General features: G+C 51.4%; 2 protein-coding genes across 8 annotated transcripts in view; one reads left to right on the top strand and one right to left on the bottom strand.

Moving 5' to 3' along the window:
* PTPN1 (protein tyrosine phosphatase non-receptor type 1) overlaps positions 1 to 10031 on the top strand; it is a 74066-nt gene extending 64035 nt beyond the window's left edge. The window contains exons 5-10 of the mRNA XM_050807474.1: positions 6 to 143; positions 3917 to 4126; positions 4666 to 4827; positions 5199 to 5422; positions 6764 to 6959; positions 8172 to 10031. Of these exons, the coding sequence (XP_050663431.1) occupies positions 6 to 143; positions 3917 to 4126; positions 4666 to 4827; positions 5199 to 5422; positions 6764 to 6959; positions 8172 to 8195 (954 nt within the window). The 3' untranslated portion in view covers positions 8196 to 10031. The remainder of the gene's footprint in view (positions 1 to 5; positions 144 to 3916; positions 4127 to 4665; positions 4828 to 5198; positions 5423 to 6763; positions 6960 to 8171) is intronic.
* A 1583-nt stretch (positions 10032 to 11614) lies between these two features.
* The window catches only part of RIPOR3 (RIPOR family member 3), a 105264-nt gene continuing 91879 nt past the window's right edge, over positions 11615 to 24999 (bottom strand). For 5 of the 7 annotated variants that reach the window (XM_050807438.1, XM_050807435.1, XM_050807439.1 and 2 more), the window contains 8 exons: positions 22860 to 22990; positions 21435 to 21558; positions 20663 to 20798; positions 19848 to 20009; positions 18346 to 18507; positions 17656 to 17858; positions 14836 to 14919; positions 12728 to 13364 (listed from right to left, as the gene is read on the bottom strand). In XM_050807438.1, coding sequence (XP_050663395.1) covers positions 12897 to 13364; positions 14836 to 14919; positions 17656 to 17858; positions 18346 to 18507; positions 19848 to 20009; positions 20663 to 20798; positions 21435 to 21558; positions 22860 to 22990 — 1470 coding nt within the window. In that variant the 3' untranslated portion in view covers positions 12728 to 12896. Of the gene's footprint in view, positions 13365 to 14835; positions 14920 to 17655; positions 17859 to 18345; positions 18508 to 19847; positions 20010 to 20662; positions 20799 to 21434; positions 21559 to 22859; positions 22991 to 24999 lie in introns of all 7 variants that reach the window. The other 2 variants (XM_050807441.1, XM_050807440.1) reach the window with 1 other exon arrangement.

The following is a 24999-nucleotide window of genomic DNA, read 5'->3' as shown; positions in this document are numbered from 1 at the left end:
CCCAGTTAAAATGCGCACAGTACTGGCCACAAAAAGAAGAAAAAGAAATGATCTTTGAAGACACAAACTTGAAATTAACATTGATCTCTGAAGATATCAAATCATATTATACAGTGCGACAGCTAGAATTGGAAAACCTTACAGTGAGTATGGCACGCACTTCAGCACTTCAGGCGGCTACTGGTTCAGATGCCTCTTCCTTTATCCCTTGGGTGATATTACCTCCTGCCAGTGTTCCTGGCTTTTGTGTACCCCGAGCAAGATGTGGTTTTGGCACTGAGGTGAGCGGAGCTTACTTGTGCACCTACCAAGTGCCCAGGAATGCCCAGGAAGGGTGGAAACCACAGTGCTCTCTCTGACCTTTAACAACAGTTAACACCGGTTCTTAGGGAAAGGAGAGTTTCTGACCCAAAAGACTGGTTCCTGCTTGTGCAGCTGCAGAGGGACCGAAGCAGCAGTCTGCAGGTCCCAGCGGAGCATGCTGCCTTCTTTGTGGTCCTCAGTCTTTGAGTCTGAAGAGAGGGAAGAAGGGGTCTGGGGTCTCACTCCAGTTTTATAGCTAGTGGAAGTTTTCTAGGCCTGGTATTGGGTTTATTTGTTGTGGGAAGAGTTTATAACACCAGCTACTTGCTTGGTAAAAGTTGGTCTTGGGACATGGCAAGGCATTGTGGTAAGCAGCACCACCACTGAAGGCTCTGCTCCTGGGGCTTCAGAATAATTCCCCTGGATCCGTAACTTGGAGGTGTTCGTTTCATTCTGGGGAACAGTGGAGGGAGTGCGAGGCAGCACCTGGGGGCGCCAGTGAAGATGGCAAGCCACCAACCTCTGGAACCTAACTGGGGTGGAATCCTGGTCCCACCTTACCAGCTCGTCACGGTGTCTCCGTTTCCTCTTCTGTCAAACGCAGGTTTTGCCAGGGTTCTGGGAGGTCCTGTGTGGGAAGGGTTAGCAGTTACTGTGGGTGTGTAGCACGGGCTTTGTCTGAAGGGAAGATGGAGCTGTAGGGAGACCATGTGGACTGGGGCTCCAGGGCTGTGTGGGTGGGGAGGGATCTGCTTCTGGGTGACCCCATGCCTCCCCTTCTCAAGCACTACTTTTTAATCATCATGGTTCCTGCCATTCATTTCATAGTTGATGTAAACCAGCTGTGGTGGCTCATGTCTTTAATCCCAGCACTTGGGGAGGCTGAGGCCAGGAGGATTACTCTCGAGGCCAGTAGTTCAAGACCAGCCTGGGCAACATAGCGAGACCCCCGTCTCTACAAAAAAAAAAAAAAACAATTAGCCAGACATAGTGGTACTCCCCTATAGTCCAGCTACTCAGGAGGCTGAGGTAGGAGGATTGCTCATGCCCAGGAGTTCAAGGCTGCAGTGAGCTATACTTGCACCACTGTACTCCAGCCTGGGTGACAGAGCAAGACCCTGTCTCAAAAAAAAAAAAAGAATAGTGAAAGTAAGATCTAGAATTTAGCACAGGTTACCAGGAAGTAGGGAAGGGGTTCAGGCTGCCTGGCTCCTGAGGATGGTAGCAGTGCAGCTGCTTCGAGTGCTTTCTGCCCTCTGGTGGTGACCGCTCCAGAGTCAGCAGTCCTGCCATAGCCCTGGTAGGGCAGAGGGGCTCTGAGTACAGTGGATGGAGGCGCTTTCTGGAAGATTCTCGGAGTAACACAGGCAGCATGTTGGAATGTGCTAGAGGATTTATGCAGTAGACTTTTAAAAAAATGCTTTTTAGCGTTTGCAAACCTGACATTAAGAGTGACTTCTGGGGAACTCTTTGCTTGTTGAGGGAAACTGAATTTCAACAGAGCAGAAGAGCTGTGTGCTTTTTGCTTGGCAGAATGAATACAGCCAGCTCAGAGGTTTTGATGTTAGGATCTGTTTGCTCCAACAGACTTTGTTTTTAAAAGGCTTTTCTCAGCCATGGCTGTCTGTTCTAGCACAAGGCTGGAGTGAATTCCTTGTGAAAGATGTGGGCAGGTGTGAGGGAGGGTATCAGTGGGCGGTAACCCACACCTTCAAGGATTAAAAGAAAACTTGAGTTTGGCATGCTTGCTTCTTACTCAGTTTTAAAATACATTTTAACGGCCAGGCGCAGTGGCTCACTCCTGTAATCCCAGCACTTTGGGAGGCCGAGGCAGGTGGATCACGAGGCCAGGAGTTCAAGACCAGCCTGGCCAAGATGGTGAAACCCTGTCTCTACTAAAAACACACACAAAAAAATTAGCCGGGCGTGGTGGCGGGCGCCTGTAATCCCAGGTACTCGAGAGGCTGAGGCAGAGAATTGCTTGAACCTGGGAGGTGGAGGTTGCATTGAGCCAAGATCATGCCACTGTGCTCCAGCCTGGGCGACAGAGCGAGATTCTGTCTCAAAATAATAATATTAATTTTTTAAAATACATTTTAAGTCCTTTTCTTCCCCACTCACCTGCACGCCCCAAATAGAAGAAATATTTCTTTTTCTTTAATGTCATTAAGGTTATATGGATACCATTTTCTAGAGAGGAAAGAATGATGGAATTGCCTAGTATGATTCTAGCAATTATCCTAACATACACAAATTTCTCCTTGTTCTGTGCAAGATACTGTATTTAATATTTAATAAATATTAAATATTATTTACTAGTGTAGTTAATGGCTGGGGCAGGGTTAAATATGTATTATTTTCATCCCAGCGGAGTTGGGGGAGGTCCTAGTAACTCTGCCATGAGCTCAGTGAGGGTGAGGTGGTATCTTTGCCCCCACCTCCGTGGCACGGTAACTGGCACATGGTTGGCATAGTGTGGACATTCGTCAAGTGAAGGAAGACATCATGAGCAGATCTCTGGCCTGAATCCTTCTGCCATCAGCTGCTCTCCAGGTGGCCCTGGCACTAGGCCACAGGGAAACCCTCCAGGCTGGTATGGTTCCTGTCTGTGGCTGTCTTCCTGGGCCCATGTTAGGAGACTTTCACTTCCGGAGCCCTTTCCCTCTCAGGGCATTGCTTACCAAGTGGTTGGTTCCCATTTACTATGAGCTCTTAGGTCACTGAAGATGTTGGGCACTCCCCCTAGTGAGGGCTGCCTTTTGATCACAGCTGCCGGAAGCCTCAAGGAAGGAGCAGAGCTGGAAACAGACCCCAGGCCGTTGTTTCTGTTCCTGTGGGGCAGACTCAGCCAGGGGAAGAGACACTCTGGGACAAGGGCTGGGGTCCACCTTTCAAAAGTGTCTGCAGCAGGCTTTGAGCGTGGACTCTCTGCCTCCAAATGTCCACCTCCTCCTCAGGAAAATGGATGGGAGTGCCTGCCTGGAGCAGCTGGTGGGAGAGCGCAGTGCCAGCACCCAGGCTCGGTTCATGGGCTGATGTCGTTCGCCTTGACTACCTCGTCAGCTGAGTGTTGAGCCACACCTTAGAGTCACCAGTCTTTGGAGACCAAGTCTGTTACTTTTTTCTCTAAAGTGACAATCCTCTGAAACCTCCAGATCATCTTGAAGCCCCGTCTGAAAGTTGCCCAGAGCCAGTGCCTCACCTGCTGTTCCTTGTTCACTTTTTCATGGGAGGCCTTGCAGGGCTTCATGACAGGATTTTATGGGTGGCCACGCAGCATCACTGTGACTCATGAAACAGAGAGAAACCAGTTGTGACCATGTAGACAGTAGAAGTGATAGGGAGAAAAGAGAAAAGAGGTGAGGGGACTCGTCAGTCGGAAGGGACGTGAAGTCTAAGCAGGTGCACCCTGCAGGTTCAGTGTCAAGCCCAGGGCCTGGCCCCAGGGCGTGGTATTTGTTGACTGGGTGTGTGGACGCTGGGAGAGAAAGTCTGAGAATTAATGTTCCTCTTAGAGGTCAATGAGTGGAAGGTGATTCTGTGTGTACTTGGAATTAGTGATTTCTGTACAGATGATTCTCTTAGAATCATCGTGAGTATTTTTCTCTTTCAGACCCAAGAAACTCGAGAGATCTTACATTTCCACTATACCACATGGCCTGACTTTGGAGTCCCCGAATCGCCAGCCTCATTCTTGAACTTTCTTTTCAAAGTCCGAGAGTCAGGGTCACTCAGCCCGGAGCATGGGCCCGTCGTGGTGCACTGCAGTGCGGGTATCGGCAGGTCTGGGACCTTCTGTCTGGCTGATACCTGCCTCTTGCTGGTAAGGAGGCCCTTGCGGGCACCCTGGGGAGCTCCTCCACCTGCTCTGCTGTGATGTTTTTTCCTAAATAGAAACTGAAGCACTCCTCTTCCAAAATACAGAGACTCACTGTGTTAGTCTGTTTTTGCGTTACTAATAAAGGCGTACCTGAGACTCGGTCATTTATAAAGAAAAGAGGTTTAACTGGCTCCCGGTTCTGCAGGCTGTACAAGCATGGCGCCAGCACCTGTTCGGCTTCTGGGGAGACCTCAGGGAGCTTCCGGTCATGGTGGAAGGCGAAGGGGAGCAGGAGCAAGAGATGGGCAGGTCCCGACTCTTAACAACCAGATCTCTTGTGAATGCATTGCCTCAGGGAGGGCACCAAGCCTTTCATGAGGGACCTGCCCCCCTGACCCAGACACCTCCCACCCAGCCCCACCTCCAACACTGGGGATCACATTTCAGCATGAGATTGGGAGGGGACAGACATCTACCTGTGTTAGTCACATTGCCCTTGAGAACTGGACCTGGCTGACTTATGTCTTCTCTCTGGCTTTCAGATGGACAAGAGGAAAGACCCTTCTTCCGTTGATATCAAGAAAGTGCTGTTAGAAATGAGGAAGTTTCGGATGGGGCTGATCCAGACAGCAGACCAGCTGCGCTTCTCCTACTTGGCTGTGATCGAAGGTGCCAAATTCATCATGGGGGACTCCTCTGTGCAGGTCAGCATTGCCTTTGTTTGAATCCAGGTGTGACCATTTTAACTTTTTTGTCTTTGAAGGAGGCTGTCAGTTGTAAAAGTTCAAACACCGTCTGGTGTCAGGGGAAATAGCTACCCTTCATGTTTAAAATAGCTAGAAAGTTGTCAAAATGTTCACCATGTTGCACTTTGTGCCTTTGAAGTGCTCACAGAGAGCATCGATAGGAAGAAGAGACTTTATTTTCAAAAGATTTCATCTTCCAAGTACATGGCTGCAGCCCCGAGAGGCCGAGAGCCCCTCGCCAAGCCGCCACCTCTGCTCACGCAAGGGGACTTCCTGACAAGCCAGCCGACGCGAACACTAATAGGACTTCCTCTTGCTGCTCTTTCAAGGATCAGTGGAAGGAGCTTTCCCACGAGGACCTGGAGCCCCCACCCGAGCACGTCCCCCCACCTCCCCGGCCACCCAAACGAATCCTGGAGCCACACAATGGGAAATGCAGGGAGTTCTTCCCAAATCACCAGTGGGTGAAGGATGAGACCCAGGAGGATAAAGACTGCCCCATCAAGGAAGAAACAGGAAGCCCCTTAAATGCCGCACCCTACAGCATGGAAAGGTAATATGATTGGGTCCCGGCTTGTTGGGTTGAGGGGAGATGACCTTCTGTTCTAGAAACACACACTGGTACTGAAACCCTGTGGACGCAGCCTCCTGTTGGCAAGCAGTGCTTCCGCATCCTTGGGGAACAGGGCGTGTGGACCACAGCCACTCCACTCCTGACTGCGGGAGGCCCGGTATTGGGCACAGGGTGGCCGCAGGACATGAGCCACTTCTGTGGGCTTCTAGTGCCACCTTGTGGTGCTTGTTGGAATGAGGGGCTCGGTGCCACCGAGTAGCATTTTTCTGCCCCCTGATGATAGCACCCTCCCCCAGGCTTCCGGACAGTCCTGAAATGTGATGTCCAGGCTTGACCATGTGCCCTCAGTCCCCATAGTGGTCCTTTGGGGACTGTAACCTTTTTTATGTTGTCTTGATTAAATCCCATTTTACTTCCTTGCAGGTTAACAACCATTATTGAGTACCTATTGATATGTGTGGTATACTGAGTTAACTAGAACATGTCCCCTGGTCTGTGTTCTAGATCATCTTGTTGGGAAAAAGGCAGACCCAAAGCATATTTTGGTGGGAGCCCATGGACAGTGATGTGATAGAGGTGTCCACTGAGGTGGTCAGGAAAGGCTGCTTGCAGTAGGTGGCCGTGCACAGAAAGCTTGCAGAACGAGCAGGTGTTAGTTCCAGCTGGAGATGACTGCCGGCCGTGCCCTTGGTACCTGCTTTCCGGAGGGAAGTTTTAAGACGTGTGCATACTTGATCCAGCAGTTGTATACATGGAGAAATTTACCCTGCAGCGACTCTCAAAATAAGCATGTAAAGATGTGTATAGGTAGTTGTGTTTGTTGTCGCATTGCTTGTAGTAGTGAAAAATTAAGAGACAGGCCAATGATATAACCAGGGACCTGATCAATTACATTCTCTCCCGGTGTTGGGATATTCTATAGCTCTTAAAGAATGAGATCTGGGTGTACTGATGTGGCCAGACATTGCAATTGCAGTAAATGAGAAGGCAAGTCATACAATAGTGTGTACACCAGTGGATCCTCCAGCCAGATAAATCCTCACAGTGCCCAATCGCCCAGGCACCTTGTGAACCCTACCCTGGCTGTGGGTGCTGTCTGAAGTACCTGGGGGAGGGGGTGACAAGTGGACTTCAGGCTGTTGTGGGCCCTGGCCTGGCCCTCCCGCCAAGAAGAGGGGCTGGCTCGCTGGAAGGTTAACATCACCCTACTCTGTCTACACGTGGCTTGTTTTTTCCCAGAATTCCTGCCACAATAGCAGCATCCTTGCCATTCACTTTCTCCAAAGTGAGTAAACCATCTCTGCCCCTCTGATTCCTCAGCATGAGTCAAGACACTGAAGTTAGAAGTCGGGTCGTGGGGGGAAGTCTTCGAGGTGCCCAGGCTGCCTCCCTAGCCAAAGGGGAGCCGTCACCGCCTAAGAAGGAGGAGGACCATGCACTGAGTCACTGGAAGCCCTTCCTGGTCAACATGTGTGTGGCTACGGTCCTCACGGCCGGCGCGTACCTCTGCTACAGGGTATGTTTCCACTGACAGACGCGCTGGCGAGATGCTCATGTGCAGAGAGCACTGGCCGCTAGCCCGATGGTAGGATTCAGTTCTGTGGCGCATCTGAGCCAGTCTCAGAAGAAACAGATCAAAGGTTTTTAAAGTCTGGAACTGTGGAAGGGCTAACGAGAATTAAGGATCGATGCACTGGGGTTTTAAGGAGCCCTCTGGTCCCAAGAATATAAGAGTCTAATCTCAGGGCCTTAACCTATTCAGGAGTAAGTAGAGAAAATGCCAAATACGTCTGTCTCTCTCTCTCTCTCTCTTTTTTTTATTCCTTTGTTTTTGGAAAAAAATAGAATTACAACACATTGTTGTTTTTAACCTTTATAAAAAGCAGCTTTTTGTTATTTCTGGGAAAAAAACAAACTAGGCACTTAATGAAACTTTCTCGTACCCTTAGGTGATGTAATTAGCTATATAATTTATATTTGATTTCCCAGGGAAGGAATCCCAAACTTTTACGAATGTAAACTCCCTTGGAGAAGAGGGTTAGGACGCTCTTGCGCTCAAGCCCCCCTCAGCTGTGTGCACACTGAGCCAGGACAGGGTCTTTGAGCTTTCCCACTGTAAGAACAGCAACACAAGGCCGCCTAGAGAAACAGAACCTGCCTCTGCTTCTGCTCAGGGTGTCCATTGTCCTTTCTCCATTGCTCCCTCCTGTGACAGCCATCTTGCTCATGTACCAGCCCTCATCACCCCATTCCCATAAAAGAGTGTCCTCGAGGCCTCTCCCTGGGGGTCAGAGGTCACCACAGGGTGGCCCTCAGCATGTCAGCCCTCTGTTAATTCAGAGGAGTGGGCTCCACCTCATTGGGAGAAGTGCCATTTCAGCAGAAATCCACACGTTAGACGTGTGTTGCTGTTAAGTAAGGGGAAGAGAGGACTAGCCTCAGAGCTCTGGCCATGGAATTGACCTCCTGAGACTTTTTCATCGTTTTAAATATTTTACCTCTTTTCAGGTGGCCATCTGAGTACATCAGATGGTTTTGCAAAATGCAAACAATTTTTTCCTTGGGGGTGATTTTTGGGGAGAAGGGGCTACTGTAAAAAATAAAACCAAAACCCCCTTTGCTCCCTCGGAGGTTGAAGTTGCCGGGGGGTGTGGCCGGGGTCGTGCATGAGGCGACAGCTCTGCGGGTGCGGGTCTGGGCTCATCTGAACTGTTTGGTTTCATTCCAGTTCCTGTTCAACAGCAACACATAGCCTGACCCTCCTCCACTCCACCTCCACCCACTGTCCGCCTCTGCCCGCAGAGCCCACGCCCGACTAGCAGGCATGCCGCGGTAGGTAAGGGCCGCCGGACCGCGTAGAGAGCCGGGCCCCGGACGGACGTTGGTTCTGCACTAAAACCCATCTTCCCCGGATGTGTGTCTCACCCCTCATCCTTTTACTTTTTGCCCCTTCCACTTTGAGTACCAAATCCACAAGCCATTTTTTTGAGGAGAGTGAAAGAGTACCATGCTGGCGGCGCAGAGGGAGGGGGCCTGCACCTGTCTGGAGGCTCGCCCCACCCAGGGCTCCCTCCTGGAGCATCCCAGGCAGGTGGTACACCAACAGCCCCCTCGACTCGCAGGGAGCAACTCTCCACTCCATATTTATTTAAACAATTTTTCCCCAAAGGTGTCCATAGTGCACTAGCATTTTCTTGAACCAATAATGTATTAAAAATTTTTGATGTCAGCCTTGCATCAAGGGCTTTATCAAAAAGTACAATAATAAATCCTCAGGTAGTACTGGGAATGGAAGACTTTGCCATGGGCCTGCTGCGTCAGACCAGTACTGGGAAGGAGGACGGTTGTAAGGCAGTCGTTATTTAGTGATATTGTGGGTAACGTGAGAAGATAGAACAATGCTATAATATATAATGAACACGTGGGTATTTAATAAGAAACATGACGTGAGATTACTTTATCCCGCTTATTCTCCTCCCTGTTATCTGCTAGATCTAGTTCTCAATCACTGCTCCCCCATGTGTACTAGAATGCATGTAAGGTCTTCTTGTGTCCTGATGAAAAATATGTGCTTGAAATGAGAAACTTTGATCTCTGCTTACTAATGTGCCCCATGTCCAAGTCCAACCTGCCTGTGCATGACCTGATCATTACATGGCTGTGGTTCCTAAGCCTGTTGCTGAAGTCGTTGTCACTCAGCAATAGGGTGCAGTTTTCCAGGAATAGGCATTTGCCTCATTCCTGGCCTGACACTCTAGTGACTTCCTGGTGAGACCCGGCCTGTCCTGGTGCAGCAGGGTCTCGCTGTAACTCAGACATTCCAAGGGTATGGGAAGCCATATTCACACCTCACGCTCTGGACATGATTTAGGCAAGCAGGGACACCCCCCGCCCCCCACCTTTGGGATCAGCCTCCGCCATTCCAAGTCAGCACTCTTCTTGAGCAGACTGTGATTTGGAAGAGAGGCAACTGCTGGAAACCACACTTCTTGAAACAGCCTGGGTGACGGTCCTTTAGGCAGCCTGCCGCCGTCTCCGTCCGGGTTCACCTTGCCGAGAGAGGCGCGTCTGCCCCACCCTTGAACCCTGTGGGGCCTGATGGTGCTCACGACTCTTCCTGCAAAGGGAACTGAAGACCTCCACATTAAGTGGCTTTTTAACAAGAAAAACACGGCAGCTGTAGCTCCCGAGCTACTCTCTTGCCAGCATTTTCACATTTTGCCTTTCTCGTGGTAGAAGCCAGTACAGAGAAATTCTGTCGTGGGAACATTCGAGGCATCACCCCATAGAGCTGTGGTGAGGTGTGGATAAGGCTTAGGTGCCAGGCTGTAAGCATTCTGAGCTGGGCTTGTTGTTTTTAAGTCCTGTATATGTATGTAGTAGTTTGGGTGTGTATATATAGTAGCATTTCAAAATGGACGTACTGGTTTAACCTCCTATCCTCGGAGAGCAGCTGGCTCTCCACCTTGTTACACGTATGTTAGAGAGGTAGCGAGCTGCTCTGCTATATGCCTTAAGCCAATATTTACTCATCAGGTCATTATTTTTTACAATGGCCATGGAATAAACCATTTTTACAAAAATAAAACAAAAAAAGCAAGGTGTTTTGGTATAATACCTTTTCAGGTGTGTGTGGATACGTGGCTGCATGACCGGGTGGGTGGGGGGGCGTGTCTCAGGGTCTTCTGTGACCTCACAGAACTGTCAGACTGTACAGTTTTCCAACTTGCCATATTCATGATGGGTTTGCGTTTTAGCTGCAACAATAAAGTTTTTTTTCTAAAGAACGTGAATTTGGGGTGCTTCCCATTTTTTTTTCTTTGCTTAATTGAGCTAAACCAGGATGAGCAACTCCTGTTTCTTTCCATCCCTGCTGATGTGAAACAGATGTTGTCAATCAGCTGGGGTTAGAGTTTTCCACTTCTAAGAATTAACCTCAGCATCCCCGCGTTGCCAGCGCCCTCAGGCTGGAGCGCTTTCCTTGAGGGTGAGCTTACTGAACACCTTAGGCCTCAGCCCACTTCCTTCCCAAACCCACGCTTTCCATGTAGAGGGCCCTTGGATAACTTAACAAACTTATCAGTGTTGTTTGAAGAACAGTGTTTTGAGTTGTAATCTCAAAACCATGTCCCTTACCCAATTACCTGTAAGACACAATGGTTACCGCATCTCAGTACGTAAAGTCCATTTGATATAGAGTTGACTTAAAAATAAGATAAAAAAATAGTACAGTTTTTCATTTGTGTACAAAATTAAACAATGTAAAAATTTCCCCCAAAGTGATTTTTTTGACTTTTCGTTTTGAAGTAATTTTGGACTTGCAGAATGTTGCCAAAATAGTACAAAGAGTTCCCCGGTACCCTCCAAGGTTCTTCGACTGTTTCAAAGCTGGCTGCAGGCCCAGGCTCATGAGACTGGGAAAAGGACAGGCTGTGGTCATGTGGACCCGCAGGGGCCTAGGGCTGCAGATGTCAGTGTTGCTCCCACTGTTTCAGGTATAAAAAAGGGCCCCTAAGCTTTCAAGAAGAGAACGCTCTAGGGCAATGGTCCCCAACCTTTTCGGCACCCAGGGACCGGTTCCATGGAAGACAATTTTTCCACAGGCCTGGGGGTGGTGAGGCATGGTTTTGGGATAGAAACTTCCACCTCAGATCATCAGGCATCAGATTATCATAAGGAGCTTGCAAGCTGATCTCTCGCACAGGCAGTTCACAATAACACATGCAGTTCACAATAGGGTTCGCGCTCCTATGAGAACCTGATGCTGCAGCTGATCTAACAGGAGGTGGAGCTCAGGCAGTAATGCTTGCTCGCCGGCCACTCACCTCCTGCCATGCAGCCCAGTTCCTAACAGGCCTCAGACCGGTACCGGTCCGTGGCCTGGGGGTTGAGGACCCCTGCTCTAAGTGGGTACTGCTGATGCTTAAAAAAAGAGGAGGGGGTTTGCCAGAAATCAGATGGGGCAAAAGGGCAAAGGCTGTGCCACAGAGTGCCCATATAGGGGAGAGCACGCCTGGAGCCTTCGAGAGCACGCAGAGAAGCCTGGAGACAGCGTTTACCAGAGCCGCTGCCTGAGGCCGCCCTCCTTTAAGTGTCCCCACAGCGCACCACAAGACCACGGGGGTGACCTCCCCACTGGCAGGTGTTTGGGGAAACAACCGCTGTCTACTCTTTTGGGTAAAAAGTGAAACACCAATTAAAATAGTTTAATTGAAATTTCAGAAAATGGAACATATGAACAAGGCAAATAAATACTAAGTTAAACCAAAAAGCACAAAATATGTACAGGAAGTATCGATGAGAATGTTCAAGTTAAAGTTCTCCAATGCCATTGCTACAGCAACCTCAAACCCTAGGTTCTGTCTGCACTATTAACACAGACATCTCAGGACATGGTTTGCTTTTTTTAAGACTTAAATAGGAAACTAATTTTCTTTCTTTAAAACAGTGTGTTCTTCAGTGAACTCTTTCTTCAGGCCAGTTGATGGCTTCTGTAACGGTTTATTGACGAGACCCTAGGGTAGCTTCCGAAGCTGGCTTGATTGCATTTGGGTGCGGATGGCCAAAGTGAGTGGCCCTGCTGCCCGTGCTACTCAGGGCTCCTGGGCTGATGTGGTGGCTTCTTCCGTTTGTGCTGCCGAACAGGGGGAAAATGAGGTTCTCAGTCCACCAGCCGCTGTCTGGGAGTTCCACCGGCACTCTGGCTGCAGGTCAGGCTGAGAGTGTGCATGTAGAAACCCTGGCTTTGTGCCTTCCCGCCTTCCCCAGCTCACCAAGGTGACACCTGGCTGCTGCTGAAATGACCTGAGCAGTCTTGCATTAACAGGGCCAGCCACCTGCCAGCCTGCTGCATCCCAGCGCCTGTTGACCCAGAAGTGCCAAGCAGCTGACCGGCAGGGAGGCCTGGAGTTCTACACACTTGTCTTGGAGCCTTTTATTTAGGGCCTCGACTTGCCTGGCCTTGGCCCTTTTGTAGGTGGCCACCTAGTGCAGCTCAGCTCTGCATCTCTGGGAAGGTCACACAGACCCGCAGCCAGAAGTCGAGCGCTCCACTGAGGCCTGGCAGCCCCTGCCTTGCTTTTTTCTGCTTCTGTACAAAAGACCAGCCCATGCCCTGGGGCTGGGTCAGTGGCCGGAGCCTCAGGCAGCGCTCTGGACAGCTCACACTCCTGGAGGAGTGCACAGCACCATTACCCAGCGCGCAGGCTACGTCCAAGCCGGGCAGCGGCAAAAAACCGATGTGAGATTTGTGCTCAACGACCAGGATTTTTTAAAATATTGTGATTTCAACATCTGCCTCCTGGCAAAAGACTTCTCTTTGTTCTGAGCAGAGCTTGTCCATCTTCTCAAAAGCTAACCGTCCGTTTTCACCTGAAATAGCAAAGGGACCTGTCACCAGATTGGATCCTGCCTTGGCACTTCCGACTCTCATGGGCCAAGGTGGCCCTAGTGCTTAGTGACTGTGGGTCTCGGTGGTCTCTGCAAAGCGGCAGGGGAGGGAGTATGTGCGGGAGCCCCCACCTGGTGACTCACATGGCCTGGGGGGCCTTGCCTTTAACTCTAGGATGTCCTGCTGAATCGGAACCCTGCCTTGCCTCTGGCTTCTATCCCAAAGGTCATAAAGTCTAAGAAGATAGCGAACACTCCCTGCCACCCAGCCCTGGCAGGATGCTACAAAGGGTGAAGGTTGGCTCTGTGCCAGGGCTGCTAACAGTGCCCATCCCGGGTACCCCAGAGCTGTTCTGCCTGCTGGGAGAGCTGGGTGTGGCCTCTCGCAGGTTCTGAGGGCCCCAGGAACTCCGTTGCACTGCACAGATTGTGCCACTTTACCGAACGAGAGTGTGGTTTCCCGGGCTGCCGCCCGCACGGCCTCCAGGTCAGACTGGCACAGGCTGGCAATCTGGTCGATGCTTTCAATGCCCTATTCGAGATTAGGAGAAAAAGAATCCTTTGGGGGCCTTCTCAACAGCAAGTAGAGTCCACTTAGCGGCCCTGCAGGGCCAGCCCTAGCGTGGTCTCTGGGGCCTCAGCCCCTTCTTTTTCTCCAGGCTTCCAGGTTTTTTAGGTGGCCTCAGGTGCATGAGAGGCACCTCTGAACTGTGGAAGTGTCTCGCCTCTTCAGCTCTGACACCTGCTAGGGAGTCAGGCTGTTGGCAGAACTCGTCTTCCTGGATGCCTGCTGAAAGGCTAGAATTGAAAAGGAGGAGACCTGCTGCTTTCTGGACCTTCCTGCCTCCCCCATGCTCTCTTTACCCTACTCTCCAGGGCAGCCTGTGCCAGTATGCCCGACTCTGGCACATGCCCCCGGCGCGGGTTGCTCCTGCGGGCCAAGGACCAGCATGCGCTGCAGCGCCCTCTACTGGACACCCGGCCCTTGCTGGTTTTCTGATCCTAACCAGCTTCTCCTCTTAGAATTTCCTGTTGATTCATCCCAGAAAGAATGGGATGAGTGAGTTCAATCTGTATTGAACTATCTTTCATCTAGCAGCTGTGCAATTCCAAATGCAGGTGAGGCTAAGGGAAAGCGGGCATCCCCTCACATCCATGGGATCTATGTGTGGGTTGTATCAAGAGTCTCAAAAATGCTCATATTCTCTGGCCCTAGAATTGGGTCTAGCCTAAGGAAATAATTCAGAACTCTATGTTTTTAAAGCTTTATGCACAAACATGATCACAATGACATGCTTTATGATAAAAATTGGATAAAGAAAACTATTTCCTATGACAGCGGGTGAGTAGGTTAAATTAAGGTGTATACTTGATAGCCCCTTCATACAGAATTCTAAAGTGAAAAAAAAAAGACCCCCCAAAAAAAAACCACAAATAAAGAATTCTAAAGTGCTGCCAGTCTAACACAAAATGTTCTTGTTTTGTTGACTGTTTTTAAACTATGTTTGGATCAACAATTTTAAATGCTCACGCATACCCACAAACTTTTAAAAGAAGCATACCAAAATGTCAGCCGTTGCTTCTGCTACATTCTAGGATGATGGATAACTTTCTTTTCTATCTCTGTATTTTATACTTTTTTTTTTTTTTTTTTTTTTTTTTTTGAGATGGGGTCTTGCTTTGTCGCCCAGGCTGGAGCGCAGTGGCACGATCTCAGCTCACTGCAACCTCCGCCTCCCGGGTTCAAGTCCCGAGTAGCTGGGACTACAGGCATGTGCCACCACACCTAGCTAATTTTGTGTGTATGGGTTTTGCCATGTTGGCCAGGCTGGTCTCGAACTCCTGACCTCAGGTGATCTGCCCACCTCGGCCTCCCAAACTGCTGGGATTGTAGGCGTGAGCCACCATGGCCCGGCCCCAGTGAAATCATTTTAAAGTTAACTAACCTTAACCCTAACCACAAGCAGGCTTCTCTGTCAGCCACTAATGGAGAAACGTCTCACCTTGAGCTGTTTGAGCGCCAGGCACGCGGCCTGCTGGAGCCTTGCATCGTTCTCTGCCAGGGCGTTGGTGTAGAAGAGCACAGCCTGGGGAGAGTAAGGAGTCTGTGAATGGAGGGGTGAGCAGGAGTGGAGTCCATGGTTCCGGGTCCATCAACCGCCAGGTGCCGACAGTAAGGCACGCTGTGCCCATCTTTCTCTAAACAACGTTCAGGACAGGATCAGTCCATCTTTGGGCCAGGTGTACACAGTCACAAGAGCTATACTGTGGTGTTTAATTTATCCCTAAAAACTGGTCCCAGGGCTAATACAATGAAGAAAACTCCTTTTGTCTAGTAATATTCCAGAAGTGCATTCTGAAACTGCTGTCTATAAAATGCTGACTGAGAGACATCAGATGCCCAGCTCAGAGCAACAGAAGAACTGATCATACCATGTGCATCGCCCTCTGCAGCTGAAAACGGGCAGCGCTGCTGCCTCAGGCCAGAGGGAAACCTGCCTATTCCCCTCAGCCCCCCTGTCCAGTCTCAGCGGTGACCCTGCCCTCTTCAGTCTCACGCCCATGGCCACATCAGTTCATGTCTTTGGGCCTAACTTGACTCAGCTGAAAACAAAGCTGGCACTTGTTTCATGCGTTGCTGTAGGGTTTGTTAGAAAGCACACGGGGTTGTGCCCGGCCCGCAGGGGAGTCCAGCATCTGCGGCTGCAAAGGGAAACCCAGGAGTGGGTTTGTGCTCACTCAGTCGAGTGGCTGCACCTTCAACTGCACGGGTGGGGCGGTGGGGGGGCCCATCTGCAGGTGGCTCTCCGAAGTGTCTGCTGCTTTGGGAAGACAGGGAGACTGGGAGTAGGATCGGGTTCTCCCGCTCCTCCTACACAGGGCACTGGTGGAGGCTGTCAGGCCATATCAGTATGGAAATGTCACACTACCCACTGCCTCTAATCCCGGGGTGCCAGGTCATGGCAGCCCACTCCCTCCTCAGCACCCTCACCTGAGGGCAAGTGATCTGTCACTGGGTTGGCCCCCACCTCAGTGTTTCCTACTCTCTCAAGTCTGTCACATGAAGACGAAGGGCTTTTTTTTTTTTTGGAGACAGAGTCTCACTTCATTGTCCAAGCTGGGGTACAGTAGCACAATCTCGGCTCACTGCAGCCTCTGCTTCCCAGGTTCAGACAATTCTCATGCCTCAGCCTCCCGAGTAGCTGAGACTACAGGCATGCACTGCCACTCTTGGCTAATTGTTTTATATTTTTAGTAGAGATGGGGTTTCACTATGTTGGCCAGGCTGGTGTCGAACTCCTGAACTCAAGTGATCCACCTGCCTCGGCCTCCCAAAGTTTTGGGACTACAGGCGTGAGCCACCACATCTGGCCATGGAGGCCTTGTTTACAGTATGAAAAGATACCCCCATACCCCCAAACCCAAAAAAAAAATACACCTGACTTCAATGGATCCTGGAAGCCAACCAACTACTAGTTTTCAGGAACTACAGAAAACAGAGAAATATATTAAACTACCATTAAACTTCCTGCAAGCAGCAAAGTCTAGATAGTCTAGAACAACCTGGGACTGTCAAGTTAATTGCAAGCAGAAAAAGAAATGGAGAAAAAGCCTTTAGATTAAGTGGAAATTGAAAACCATCAGCCAATCACAATGTGTGTCCTTATGTAGATCCTAGTTTAGCAAAAAACAGGATGTTTGAGGCTTGGAAATTTGAACATAAGATGTATGATACAAAGAAATTCATGGTTAATTTTTTAGATAAGGTAATGGTATTAGAGTTGTGATTTTTGAAAGAATTCTTAACCTTTTGACACATATAGTTAACTATTTAAGGTCAAATAGGATGCCTCAGGTTGCTTCAAAGTGATACAGGGAAGTGGAGGGAGAAGGGGCAGGATTGGCCATGAATTGATGGTGGTTGGGCTTGGGTTATGGGTGCAGGTAGATTCATTATATTGCTCTGCCTACTTTTGCAAGTTCAAAAGTCTCCAAATAAAGAGTTTAAAACAACCACAAAGTAGGCGGATGGGCTCCAAGAAGGGCTATTGGCAACGTAACTGGAGATTTCCTCTCCAGTCTGGAGCTGAGACCAGCAGTGTAGACTATGCCCTTGATGTCACCCTTCCTGAACCCCTCAGAGTGTCGCGGCTTAAACATACAGTAGTCACAGGCCAAGAGTGAAAAGGCAGAGAGGTCCATTCTCTTGGTTTTCAAATGGACTGAACACAATGACCCATTACCAGGTAGCCACGAATATTAATTGAAAGTAAATAAGGATGACTATCAAAACACTAAGAAAGGCTGGGCGCAGTGGCTCACGCCTGTAATCCCAGCACTTTGGGAGACCGAGGCGGGCAGATCACAGGATCAGGAGTTTGAGACCAGCCTGGCCAACATGGTGAAACCCCATCTCTACCAAAAATACAAAAATTAGCCTGGCATGGTAATGGGCACCTGTAATCCCAGCTACTCGGGAGGCTGAGGCAGGAGAATTGCTTGAATCCAGGAGGCGGAGGTTGCAAGATCATGCCACTATACTCCAGCCTGGGCAACAGAGCAGAACTCTGTCTCAAAAAAATAAACAAACAAACCACTGAGGAGAACATTCAGCGTGCAAAGTGACATCTCAGATGTTTGGCTTTGGCAGCAGCAAGGTGCATTCATGTGTGTTAGGTGGCAGCCCAGGTCCCTCCATCAAAATAGCTCACAGCCACTGCAGCCCCTGGCACTCACTTCTTTGTACTTTTCCATGAGAACACCTGCTTACCTGTGCCCACACATCTGTGGCCAGGGGCTGCCACCTGCCCTGGACAACGTACCTTTTCCCGGAAGCTTCTGTTCCTGACTGCACCCGCCAGGCGAGCGCTGGCCACCCTGGACACCCTCGGAGTGCCGTCCAGCTGGAGCAGCGCCCAGGCTCTTAAAGTCTGGGGCAGGGGCTGGAGCTGGGCCAGCCGCTTCCCCTGCAGCTTCCGGACCGCCTTGGCCTGCCCTGCGCAGTGAAGCTCCTCGATGAGTGTCACTAGAAGACAGAAAAGAGGTGGGCCCGGGCCCCCTGAGTGGGAGTTTGGCAGGACAGCTGCAAGTTTGCTTGGCTGCTGCCAGTAGCCACAGAGGAACAAATCCCAGACCCACCGGGATGATCACCAAGGCCCAGTCTGGACTAGTTTCCCAGGGAGCTCCTGGAATCTTCAGGAAGGCCTTTTAACACAGAATCAAATATGCTCCAAAAATTAATAAAACCACAGCCCACACTCCAGGGACTCTGGCCAGCCAAGATCACCCTCCTACCCAGCTCTGAACTCTCTTCCGTGCTCTTTAAAGCTGACTTCCCTTGGAGCTGATATCAGCCCCCATTGGCTGAATGCGGAATCTCATTAAATCGGGGTTCCCAAAAGAACAGTTGGCGGGGATAGATGTAGTGGCTCCGAATTATAACCTGAGAAACTGCATGTGACAGGGCCCCGTGGATATTCCTCTGCTATGACAGCCACCCACCCCAGCCTTACCTTCCTTGGTGAGCTGGGTGAAGTGCTTCTCCAGGTCGGAGACACTCTGCTTCTGCAGGTAGCCGTGAAACTGGAACCAGGTGATGGTCTGTTCTTCGGGGAGCCCAGCTCCGGGGAGCAGCCCACCACAGCTGACCACCTGCTCCAGGAGCCTGCGGCACACTGGCCAAAGGGGAGAGCACATCAGGAGAAACTGAGACCTCGACCCTCCACACTTCTCAGCTGGGAGTAGCCTGGTCAGCTAAAAGGCTTTCTGGGCTGGGCACAGTGGCTCACGCCTGTAACTCCAGCACTTTGGGAGGCCGAGGTGGGCGGATCATCTGAGGTCAGGAGTTCGAGACCAGCCTGACCAACATGGTGAAACCCCGTCTCTACTGAAAATACAAAATTAGCTGGGTGCGGTGGCACATGCCTGTAATCGCAGCTACTCTGGAGGCTGAGGCAGGAGAATCGCTTGAACCCGGGAGGTGGAGGTTGTAGTGAGCCAGGATTGCACCACTGCACTCCAGCCTGGGCAACATGAGTGAAACTCCATATTCCATATCAAAAAAATAAAAGGGTTTCTGATGGCACAAGGGCAGGTGTCCTTCACTGCACTTCCTGTGCCATGGGGGAGGAGTGTGCCCAGCTGGAGTCAGGACTGTGACTCTGACTCACCCTGAGTCAGACCGTGTTGGGTTCATCCCCATGCCCAGGGCCCCACACCACACCTGGATCTAAATCCCGAGGCAGGGCCTAGGAATATGCGTCAACCAGCAGCCCAGGTGGTGCTTGGAACATGACTATCACCTTTCACTTGCTCCAGAGAAGGCCCTACGGCTCTGCATTCTGGGAAGAATACAGTCCAGCCCACATTTCTAGAGGCCTCCCTTCCCATAAGGTTCATTCTTTACCCCGTCAGGCTCTGGTGGGAGGCATGGAATCTGTCCCCAGAAAAATGCACCAGCGGCCGGGCGCAGTGGCTCATGCCTGTAATCCCAGCACTTTGGGAGGCTGAGGCAGGCGGATCACAAAGTCAGGAGTTCGAGACCAGCCTGGCCAATATGGTGAAACCCCGTCTTTATTAAAAATACAAAAAAAGACAATTAGCCAAGCGTGGTGGTGCGCACCTGTAATCCCGGCTACTCAGGAGGCTGAGGCAGAAGAATCACTTGAACCCTGGAGGTGAGGTTGCAGTGAGCCGTGATTGTGCCACTGCACTCCAGCCTGGGCCACAGAGTGAGACATCATCTCAAAAAAAAAAAAGAAAAAGAAAATAAAAATACACTGGCCCATCAGGGTTTGCACGCAGCTTCAGGGCTCCACAGACTGCTCAGAAGGCCCCAGGTGGAGGCCCCTTCTCGCCCAGTGAAAGGGCGGCGACTTGCACTGAAGCTGAGAAACCACCTCCGTCTGATGGCATGAAAACACTCAGAGGCGAAGACAGGGCTGAAATGAGGCCAGCTGTGGCCACCCTGCAGGCCCTGGAGACTCAATACAGCTTTTCTGTGGGAGGGACCCACCTATTTCCAGCTGTCCCGGGTATTTCCCTCTGACTCTGTACAGGAAGGTTTTCTTGAGCTGGTTCAGCAGCTTCGTGGCAGGGCAGGACAGGACTCTGCCAGGCCCTGTGCACCCTCTCCACAGCTTCAGGCACCCCTTCCTCCGCGAGGCCTGTGGGATGACTGAAAGCCCCCGTTCAGAAACTGAATGGTGGCTCGGGGAGAGCACGTCACAAGGACCCCAAAGGTTTCCCTCCACTGGGACCTGAGGGGGTGGGGAGGACGGTGTGGCTTGATGCGAGGTCCCTTCCCTGCATTCCCATGTGACACATGAGCAGCTTTGGCTCTAAGCATCTTACCAGGGCCACCACCTGCAGTCCCCACAACAACCTGGGAGGGGCTGCTGTCACCAGCCTCTCCTTACAGACAAGGAACCTGGCCTTCTGAGAGGGGAGGTCCCACGGGGCAGAGGCACAGCGGGATCACAGCTACTCTTTGAGGGCACATTCTGCACCTTGAATGTAGCCTAGGCTTAGCCCACTGAATCCTATGCAGTTCCCTCCTCCTATACAGATAGGGAAGCAGAGGCTCAGAGACATGAATCATTTGCCTATAGAGTCACACAGCTGACTGAAGAGTATGCTGCAGCCCCAAGACCTGCCTCCCTTACCTCCCCGCAAAGAGTGTGTATCTCTGAGTCCAGCCCAGCCACAGCCTCCACTCTGGGCCCTGGTTAACTTTGGCTCTTAGGAAGGGAGAAGAGGCTCCCCGAGCTTTGATCCCGTCCCCACGCGCCACTCACACATGCAGCCCCTGGGTGGTAGGCAGCGACTTACTCTCTTCGATGGATGTTGCCTTGCCGACCTTCTCAAAGTCAAGGACAGAAAGTGTCTCCAGAACATGCTTTTGCTCTGCCACTTCTTCCAGCAGGCATTCCTGGACCAGCCTTGATAAATTAGGGGAGGCCAGTTTCTGGGAAGCAGCCCACAATGCTCCAGGTTAGCATGGAGCATGCCCGCTGAGGGCAGCCGTTACGACTCTGGCTCCCACCTGCTTGTGCCCACCTCTTCTGTCCTGGGGGCAGCTCCCTAACTGTCATCTGAGGATTCCCCTTTCACCAAGGTGGCTGAGCTAATGGGATGCAGGCTGGGCTGCCAGGGACCACCTTTGCCCCCAGACGGAGGACCAACCTGCCTGAAAGTGAAGCCAACCTACATTGCAAAGCAGAACTGAGAGAGACCTAGTCCTGATAGCATTTGAACCCGTGCATCCAGCCAGGCCTGAAGCCTACCTCTGAGGCTTTCAATGCCATGAGCCGATACATTTTCCTCTTGGCTGAGCCAGTTTGCATTAGGGTTCTGGCATCTATAGATGAAAGAGTCACCACCACAGCCTTTGGTTTAGGGCTTGGGCTGCCTAAGAGCCACAGGAGTATTCACCCAGACCCTGGTCTGCCTCTTCCACTGGGGAACAGCCTCAGTCTCACGGGCTTCCAGGATGCGGGTCTGTCACCCCTTACGATGCTTCCCACTACCTTCAAGATGAGCCCTTTGCCAAGAGGACTCCAAACCCGTCTGCCCTCCCTGACAAGTCCCCTAGCCCAGCCACCTGCAGCAGAGCTTTGCAGACTCGGAGGTGTACCGTCAGCAGCACGTCCAGCTCCGGGGCACCGGCTGTGAGTTCCCTGGATGACGTTTTCAGTGATGATGGTGGGGGCAGGGGCCGGTCCTTTCTGAGTTGAATTGAGAACTGGGTGACCATTCGGTTAGCAGTTCAGCTCCCTCTGAGGGTAGGGGGAACCCTCCCTTACCAGAGAGCCCCAGGTCAGGGAGGCCCACTCCAGGTCCCAGGGAGTTCAACCGAGGAGGAAGGGGAAAGGAGCAAAGGGCGGCAGCAACTCAAAACAGAGCTGGACGGTGTGGCCCAGGGCCTGGGGAAGGCAGGGCGGGCATTCGTCTTCCAGGATGTCTCGTGGAGGTAGAAGACAATTCCAACTAATCCCAGCTCTGTGGCGCTGGACAAGCCTGCCTCCCCCAGGCTCAGCTGACTCATCTGTCAAGGGAGGCAGGAGCCCCACACTCAAGGCCATGAGGGGTGCATGAAATATGGTGGGCAAGAGCACCTCACACCAAGTCCGCTCCGTGGTAGAGGCTGGACCTGCTGCCCGACCCACTCACGACTACTCAAGAAGGGCAGAAGCGAGTGTGGCACGAAATCCCACACTGGCCCATGGGACTGTGAGAGGCGAGAAGGAATTGAGCCTCCGCTCTTCCATGTGGTGAGATGTGGATGCAGAAGCCCTCGGAGGGTGGGGAAGGTGAGGCTGTGTAGCCTCGAGGGAAGCTGTCATGGGAGGTGTGGGCCCTGCGGTGGGACAGAGGGAACGGCACTGGGTACTGCTGCACCTTGGTTAGAGGGCAAAGAGCTTCTTTTTTTTTTTTTTGAGACAGTCTCACTTTCACCCAGGCTGGAGTGCAGTGGTGCGATCTCGGCTCACTGCAACCTCCGCCTCCCGGGTTCAAGCGATTCTTCTGCCTCAGCCTCCCAAGAAGCTGAGATTACAGGCACACACCACCATGCCTGGCTAATTTTTGTATTTTTAGTAGAGACGGGGTTTCGTCATGTTGGCCAGGCTGGTCTCGAACTCCTGACCTCTGGTGATCCGCCTGCCTCAGCCTCCCAAAGAGCTGGGATGACAGGTGTGAGCCACTGTGCCTGGCCTCAAAGAACTTCTATATACTCGGTGGTTATTTTTTAAGGTTTAAAAAATAATAATAAAAGCTTATTCCTTGGAGCAGAAGGCTCAGGGCAAGGCTGGGATGATCTCACCCACTTCATGGTCACTGAGGACCAGCTCTGAGCCAAGTGGGGGATGTGCAGGGATGGCGTGGGGAGGGGTGCACGATAGAGTGACAAGAGCTGAGCCAAGGAGAGTGGGAGAAACAGACCGGGAGGCCAGCAGGAAATGTGGAGCTCGGGTCACCCAGTGGGAGTGCTGGCCACTGGGTTACTGCTGGAAGGAGGTGCACTCACCGGGGACTCTGGGAGCCCCCAAACAGGGATAGCTCATCTGGGGCGAAGTCGGCATTGAGGAAGGCGAAGCTCTCCAGGATGCACTCCATCAGGCTCTCGGCCGAGGCATGCTCCTGCCGTGCTCTGCAGGGCTGTGGACGAAGTGGCCAGACCTGAGGGCAGCACCGGGCCCCACCCATCCGACTGGGATACTGTTCAGGGGCCTCACGGCAGACCTGGGCAGTGTCTGGTCCTGAGCCCTGATCCCACACACCATCCCCCAGCACAAGCCCAGCCGCTGGCCCAAGGCATGGCACTGGGCATGGCACCCCTCAAAGTCCCTCCTGAATGGCCTGTGACAAGGTAGGAGCAGAATCTTGAGGGAGACAGATCTGAAAACCCTCCCCTGTATCTCAAACCCCCACGGAGACAAGGCCAATGGCAAGAGTGAATGAGCGGCCCCAGCAGGGACCGGGGAGGCAGGAGTACAGGTGCCTCCCCTAAGAGGGGGCCGCGCTCATAGATTGCCCAGTTCTAAGAAAACCCTAAAACATGGATTTGTATGGGAAACTGCCCAGTTTTGAAATACCAACAACAAATTTCAAAGTATTTTAAATAGATGGTGTAGGTCAGGCAAACGCCTCTTCACGAGGCTCAAAGGCCTGTGGGCTTCAGGTTCCTCCACCCTGTTGGGTTTCTCTCCCCAGCAGGTTAACGGAGAGTGCTGGAGCCACCACCCCACCACTGGTCAAGTCACCAGAGCCTCCAGTGGCAGCTCCCTCCCTGGAGATTTCTGTCTTGTCCGCAACTCGTGGCTGGCCCCAGGGCTGGTCCCTGCCCCCGTTCCCAGCACACCCCACCCAGGCCTTGTCCAACACAAACTGCAGCCACGGCACAGCCCAAGCAGAAGCCATAAAGCAAAACCAGGATCCTAACCATTGAGCCCAAAGAGAGAATCTCGAGGACGTAGGGAATAGCAAGGCTAGTTGCAGAGATCCCATTTTCCGATACAAAAATACATGCATACGTATGTACGTGCGTATCAATACACACATGCATATAGACTGTTGATTCTCAATAGTCAAGGTAGTAATGTTCTAGATGCCAAGGCAAGCAGATCACTTGAGGTCAGGAGTTCGAGACCAGCCTGGCCAACATGATGAAACCCCATCTCTACTAAAAATACAAAAATTAGCCGGGCATGGTGGCACAGGCCTGTAGTCTCAGCTACTCAGGAGGCTCAGGCAGGAGAATTGCTTGAACCGGGGAGGCGGAGGTTGCATTGAGCCAAAATTGCGCCACTGCACTCTAGCCTGAGCAACAGAGTGAGACTCTATCTCAAAAAAAAAAAATTAGTTATGTTCTATAAAACTCAATCAGCAAAAGCTGAACCACTGTTCCTAAGGGAGATACTGGGTTAGGTTCCTGTGAACCTCTGGTCACAGCAGTTTTATCAACACAGCAATACAGAACCTTGTATGTGTCTTTCGGTTTAAAGACACCTTGTTTAATAGCTATTGTTGGCCGGATATGGTAGCTCACGACTGTAATCCCAGCACTCTGGGAGGCCGAGGCAGGTGGATCACCTGATGTCAGGAGTTCAAGACCAGCCTAGCCAACATAGTGAAACCCCATATCTACTAAAAATATAAACATTAGCCAGGCATGATGGCAAGTGCCTATAACCCCAGGTACTAGGGAGGCTGAGGCAAGAGAATCACTTGAACCCAGGAGGCGGAGGTTACAGTGAGCCGAGATCATGCCACTGCACTCCAGCTTGGCGACAGAGTGAGACTCCATCTCAAAAAAAAAAAAAAAAAAAAAAGGATATGTTTGATTCATTAACATTGAACTCAACAGCCAGCATCGCTACAACTCATGGCTGAAGGAAGCTCATCTAACACGCATTTTCTCCGTAAGGCATTTCATAGACTTCCTGGACTGAGGAACACCAGCCGGCACTGAAGCTCTGCGCTTGGGAGGCATTTAAACAGTGAAACCGTCAACAAGAAGCACAAAAACTTGAAAAACATGGCATTAAATAGACCATGAGGACGCTTGTTTACCGTTTGGGCACTGAAACAGGAAGGCAAAGCGTTGCCTCACTTGACCTCAGCTGGGAATGTGCGCTTCAAGCAGCTCGGATTTTCTATCACTCTGC

The sequence above is a fragment of the Macaca thibetana genome, chromosome 10 (assembly GCF_024542745.1).
Source record: "Macaca thibetana thibetana isolate TM-01 chromosome 10, ASM2454274v1, whole genome shotgun sequence".
Taxonomy (NCBI): domain Eukaryota; kingdom Metazoa; phylum Chordata; class Mammalia; order Primates; family Cercopithecidae; genus Macaca; species Macaca thibetana.
The sequence above is the reverse complement of the archived record's forward strand: the minus strand, read 5'-3'. Positions and strand labels throughout refer to the sequence as shown.